The sequence below is a fragment of the Apodemus sylvaticus genome, chromosome 10 (genome assembly GCF_947179515.1).
Source record: "Apodemus sylvaticus chromosome 10, mApoSyl1.1, whole genome shotgun sequence".
NCBI classification, from domain to species: Eukaryota; Metazoa; Chordata; class Mammalia; order Rodentia; family Muridae; genus Apodemus; species Apodemus sylvaticus.
The window spans coordinates 70,104,346-70,110,230 of NC_067481.1; the positions used below are offsets into that span (position 1 = coordinate 70,104,346).

General features: G+C 47.4%; 1 protein-coding gene across 1 annotated transcript; it reads right to left on the reverse strand.

Moving 5' to 3' along the window:
- Positions 1 to 1,631: 1,631 nt before the first annotated feature.
- Hint1 (histidine triad nucleotide binding protein 1) lies at positions 1,632 to 5,415 on the reverse strand. Its single transcript, XM_052197822.1, has 3 exons — positions 5,206 to 5,415; positions 2,182 to 2,286; positions 1,632 to 1,937 (listed from the first exon to the last, which is right to left on the reverse strand). The coding sequence occupies exons 1-3, from the start codon at positions 5,314 to 5,316 to the stop codon at positions 1,773 to 1,775; spliced, it is 381 nt and encodes a 126-aa protein (XP_052053782.1). The 5' UTR covers positions 5,317 to 5,415; the 3' UTR covers positions 1,632 to 1,772.
- Positions 5,416 to 5,885: the final 470 nt, after the last annotated feature.

Sequence of the window (5,885 nt, forward strand, 5' to 3'; positions counted from 1 at the left end):
GAAAGCATCCCAGACACCACAGTGTAGTGGTCACCCTTTAAGATCTACCCTCAGAACTCATACCTTCCTTCCTTTTGCAATACTGCCAGTATTACAGGCCAGCCCACATTCTGAATACACAAGAATGTGAAGGCCAGAAGAGGATTCTTGTGGGCTGTTCTGGAGACCAGCTGCCACATGAAGTGTGGGTGTCTGTCCCAGGACAATTGAAGGCAGAGGTCCTGGGCAGCAGGAGGACAATGGAGTGTTATCTACCTGCTGTATTAGTGCTGGCTCGCTTCCCCAGGCTCATCAGGACAGGAAATGCTCCTGAAGAAAGCTTCCTGCTTCATTCTGAACCATGCCACAGATCCTCCCAAAACTCTTCCCCAACATAAAACAGAAAGTCAGAGCTGGGCAGTGGTGGCACACGCCTTTAATTCCAGCACTTGGGAGGCAGAGGCAGGCAGATTTCTGGAACTCACTCTGGTCTACAGAGTGAGTTTCAGAACAGCCAAGGCTACACAGAGAAAACCTGTCTCGAAGAAAGAAAAAAAAGAAGAAAAAAGGCATTTTATACTTGATCTTAGCCCAAAGGTTAGCCAAAGAATAAATGAAAGGCATTTTAAAAGATGCATTATCTACACAAATGTTATAAGTACAACATAAAATGGAATAAAAAAAAGTGTTACATGTAAAGGCCAGTTTTCCTAATCTATCCAGAAACACTCAAGACCTATAACCCCCACCCTTGGGAGGCAGGAGAATCACCTATATGTTTGAGGCCAGCATGATCTACACAGAGAGTTTCAGAACTATCTTTTTTTTTTTTTTTAAATATTTATTTATTATATGTAAGTAAACAGATCTCTTTATGGATGGTTGTGAGCCACCATGTGGATGCTGGGATTTGAACTCATGACCTTTGGAAGAGCAGTCAGTGCTCTTACCCACTGAGCCATCTCTCCAGCCCCCAGAACTATCTTAAGAAAACAAAACAAAAACAAAAAGAGGGGGGCTGGAGAGGTGGCTCAGCGGTTAAGAGCACCGCCTGCTCTCCTGAAGGTTCTGAGTTCAAATCCCAGCAACCACATGGTGGCTCACAACCACCCATAACAAGATCTGATGCCCTCTTCTGGAGTGTCTGAAGACAGCTACAGTGTACTTACATATAATAAATAAATAAAATCTTAAAAAAACAAAACAAAACAAAACAAAAAAAAAAAAAACAAATAGAGGGTACGTGTGTATGATAAAGGGGAAATCTCCTAAATAAATAATTTAACCTGAGAAGATATTTCAAATCAAACTTTTGTTATTTATCAAAGACTAGTTAGACTACCACAGCATTCAATGCCAGAGTCTCACTGAGAAGAAAATATAAGAAATTTGGGTTGTGAGCCTTTCTCTTTATTTTTGACACAGGGTCTCACTATATAGACCAACCTGGCTTGGAACTCCCAGAGATCCACTTGCCTGTCTCCTGGGTATTGGGATTAAAGTATGGGCCTATCTCAGTGGTAGATCCTTTGCATGGCTTCTTGTGGCTGAGTCTGATCTCTAGTAACACACACATAGAAGAAACCTCTATGATGAACCTACCCCCTCAGCATTCCACCACACAGAGTTCCAGAGTAGCAAATCCACTCAGAGACGTGCAACAATGTCTTTTATTAGGCACAAAATTTTAAAGGATCTCTTCAATTTCTCCATACACAGGCAAAACTATGTGTGCCTTTTAACTTACTGGAGCTTGCCAGCTACCTAGAGAAGGACACTTATCCCCAACCGGCTTAGCCAGGAGGCCAATTCATCTGCCGACCCCCAAGGACATGGAGGTGAATGTGATAGACAGATTGTCCCCCGTCCGCACCTTCATTCACCACCATCCGGTACCCTCGCTTCAGGCCCAGATCTGCAGCACATTTCTTGCCAACAATCATTAAATGTCCTAGAAGCTGCAAAAGAAAAAAAAATCATAAAAAAACAGAAAATGTACACTGCTGGTCGTTAAATAACAAGCAATCAAGCTGGGGGTGGCAGAGCATGTCTTTAATCCCAGCACTCAGGAGATGGAGACAGGCCAGTCTCCACGGAGCTCCAGGCCAGCCTGGTCCACATAAGAAATTCCAGGATAGCCAGGAATACATAGAGAGAAAACAAACAAACAAAAAATAAAGTATAATGTCAGCAATTACTTACACTTTCATCATCATCATCTGCTACAGAAATCTGGGATATGTGCTTCTTGGGTATCACCAGAAAGTGTGTTGGCGCTTGTGGGGAAATGTCGTGAAAAGCAAGACACTAGGGAAAAAAAACAGAAGCTTTTAGTGTATCACCTGCTAGACTAAAACATACTCTCTGTCAAGTAGTAAGCACAGTCTGAATGGGAGGCACTGAACAGACGCTAAGAAAACAGTTCGTAGTACACGTGGCCTCATGATCCTTTGCATGTAACTTAAGTCTTAAGATGGGCTTTACGCAGAGATGTGATTATTAGTGGTCAAACACGTTATGAAAGGCTGAGATGGGCGATTATCTCGGAAGAGTATGACTGAGACTGAGTGACCGCGGACAGCGTTCAGAGATAGACACCGGATCGGTGCCGTAACAGCCCTCCCAGGCTCATGTACTTGAATGCTTAGTCATAAAGCATTCTCCCCACCATGACAATGACTAAACCTCTGAAACTGTGGGCAGGCTCCCAACTAAATGATTTCTTTTAGCTGGGTGGTGGCAGTGGTGGTACACACCCTTTAGTCCCAGCACTTGGAGGCAGAGGCAGGGGGATCTCTGTGAGCTTGAGGCCAGACTAATACAGTGTGTTCTAGGACAGCCAAGGCTACACAGCAACAAAGCAGTTACTAATACAATGGATGAGCAAAATTTAGTCCCGTCAGCCTTACCAGGCTGATACCACCTAAGTCCTCTGGCTCAAACCACACTGTCCATAGATATTGCCCGTGCAATAATCCTCTTATATTCTCTCTCCCTCTCATTTTTAAAAATTAATTTATTTTTCGTTCTTTTTTCGAGACAGGGTTTCTCTGTGTAGCCTTGGCTGTTCTGAAACTCACAATGTAGACTAGGCTGGCCTGAAACTCAGAGATTCCTGCCTCTGTCTCTTGAGTGCTGCTGGGTGTGCTACCACCACCCAGCTCTTTGGAAGATTATTTCTTTTCTGCCTGCATGTATGGAACGCGCCCATGGAGGCCAGAAGAGGATGCCCAGGCCCTGAACTGTGTAAGGCAGTCTGGAGCCACCTGATGTGGATACTAGGAAACAAACACAGGTCTTAACCACTGAGTCATCTCTTCAGCCCCTCTCTTAACCCCAACTTTTGCTTAATTTAAACGATACATTCCTTAACTCGAAAAAAATCTACAAATTCCTCCCATATTAATAATTTCCACCTTTTGAATATGTGCATGTGTGCGCGCTACACACACGGATGTGTAGATATGCAACCTCTGCATGCAACCATCCCTTATTGCCAAGATGGGGGTCTTTCGTTAAACTTAATGTTTTGACTAGGCTGACTGGCCAGCTGCCAGCAGGCTCCATTACTTTGCCACCAAACTCCTTGAGTCATAGGCACGTGCAGGTAAGCCCAGCTTAAACATGGGTGCTGGAGATTTGAACTCAGGTCCTCAAGCTTTCAAAGTACTCTTAAACACGGAACCATCTCCTCAGCTTCCATCTTTATAATTTTGGAAACAAGCCTGGCTCCCTTCCCCCTCCCACCTTTTCCAGATCCAAGTCCTGATTGCACAACTTCCTGTTTTGTTTTACTGTGCAGGTACTGCCAGTCCCGGTGTTTCTGTATTGATGAATGCTCTCTTCCTAACAGGACCCAGCCATACTGTATAAAATGCTGTGTCATTTAGAAACCAGTAATTCTGAGGTTCAATCACTATGGTAAAGACCATTTATTAAAACAACTACAAACTATGGTTCTGGTTTTTTGTTTATTTGTTTTATTTGTAATGTGGGGTCTCCATGTAGCCCAGGTTGGTTTTGAAGTGATTCCCTTCCCTCCACCTCCCAAGTGCAAGAATCATAGGATGCTGGTTTTGTGTTTAGAGCTCCCCAGCGCTCTCGCGCGCTCGCGCTCTCTCTCTCTCTCTCTCTCTCTCTGCAAGTGTTTGGTTTTGAGTTAGGGTCTTATTCCCTAATACAGGCTGGCCTGTAACTCCTGGCACAGTCTTCTGGATGGTGGGCTTGGGATTACAGGACATGGTACAAGACTTGCAAACTTTTTAAAGGAAATGGGGCTTTTTCTAAGATCAAAGAACTTCCCCAATCAGTGACAAATACAGGCAATTTAAATAAAACTCACCTCAAGGAACCGAATTAAATTTGAAGTACTATGAGTCTATGTGTACATTACCAGTAGCATTAATGCTTTCTCATATTTCATAAAGTGAACTGAACAAATCTGTACAAAACTTTCTAGTCAAAGGGCCAAGCGCCCACCCTGCTTTATGTGAGACTGAAAGCCATAAATAGAACTGTCCAGGAAATAATTTACAAAAATTGGTCTTCACTATCGACAGCGATTTCATCTATCAAGGAGGAGGGGGGGGGGGGGAAAGGCAACTTTTGATCTTGCATCATAAATGTTTTCCGAATCAGCAGGGCGTGGGCCGCCTGGTATATAGTATATAGGAGGTAGGGGGGAGGGGGATCAAGGGTTGGTTCAAGGTCGGCCTCAGCAGGTCCGTGGTCAGCCTGCAGTAGGGAAGCCGATCTATTAAAACAAAACAAAACACCCTAAAGCAATGTTTTTTAAAAGCTTAAAGGGCTAATTCCAGTCCTCAGAGGCAACATCTGCAGCGAGAACCCGGAGCAGAAGGACCTCGCAGTGCAGGGACCGCTGCGCGCGGGAGATCGCGGAGATTGCGCCGGGGGCAGGATCGGGTTTCTCGCAGGCCAGATTGACACCCGCGTGGTGGGTGGCGGCCGCGGGCTCCGGTGGGCGTCACCCCACGGGTCTGCACTTCACAGGAGACCCAGGCGGGCGTCACCTCCCGGGGCCTCCGCCCGCATCGCCTCACCGGGGCCGCGACACGCGGCCGGCCGAGCGGCCGATAACGCGTAACCCGAGCGCAGGCACGCGCCGCAGGGCCACGCGGGCGCAGGGCCAGGCCAGCCGGGCCGCGCGTTGCCTCAGGCCCGCGGCTCCTCAGGGAACGCCGGCGTGTCGCCGGGCGGCAAGCCTACCCGGTCGTCCTCGAAGATGATCTTGGCGGGGATTTCTTTGCGGATGATCTTGCCGAAGATCGTGTCGCCACCGGGCTGGGCCACTTGAGCCTTGGCAATCTCGTCAGCCATCGCGGCCTCTCGCTGTCCTTCCCGCGCCGCGGCCACGGTGGGGAGAGGAACCGCGGGAGCGCGCGGGGACTGCTGGCTCGCGCCCGGCCTGCCTGCGCGTGCGCACTGGCGCCTGCGCCGCAGCTGCTGCGAGCCAGGAACGAAATGGGCGGAGGAAGCGCCTCTGCACCTCTATAGGAAATTTTGATTTGCCAGTTATGGGAGGAGGCTCGGTTTGGAACTGTGCTTGCCAAGCGTGTACAGAGTCCTCGGTTTGATCCCTACCGCCTCATACGCCGGGCCTGGTGCTGCCCGCTTGTAGTCCCAGAGTTTGAGAAGCGGAGGCAGGAGGACGGAAGTTCAGTACATCCTCCTCAACATTGTTTGAGGCCAACCTGGGTTACCTGAGACCCTGTTCCAGAGCAGTCTGTTTTCTGTCTCAAGTTATGCTGATCATATTTGCTGGCTGTGATTAGTCTTTTTTTTTTTAATTTTTAAAAGATTTTTATAAGTATATGCTAGCATATATGAGTGCATCACATCTAGTACCTCCGATCCCCTGGAACTGGAGTTACAGATGGTTGTGAACC

Excerpts from the sequence above, each read along its gene's own strand:
- Hint1 (XM_052197822.1), bottom strand. The coding sequence starts at position 5,316 with ATGGCTGACGAGATTGCCAAGGCTCAAGTGGCCCAGCCCGGTGGCGAC. Across the intron at positions 2,287-5,205 it reads TCATCTTCGAGGACGACCGG|TGTCTTGCTTTTCACGACAT; the intron begins GTAGGCTTGCCG and ends TTTTTTCCCTAG. Across the intron at positions 1,938-2,181 it reads CAGATGATGATGATGAAAGT|CTTCTAGGACATTTAATGAT; the intron begins GTAAGTAATTGC and ends TTTCTTTTGCAG.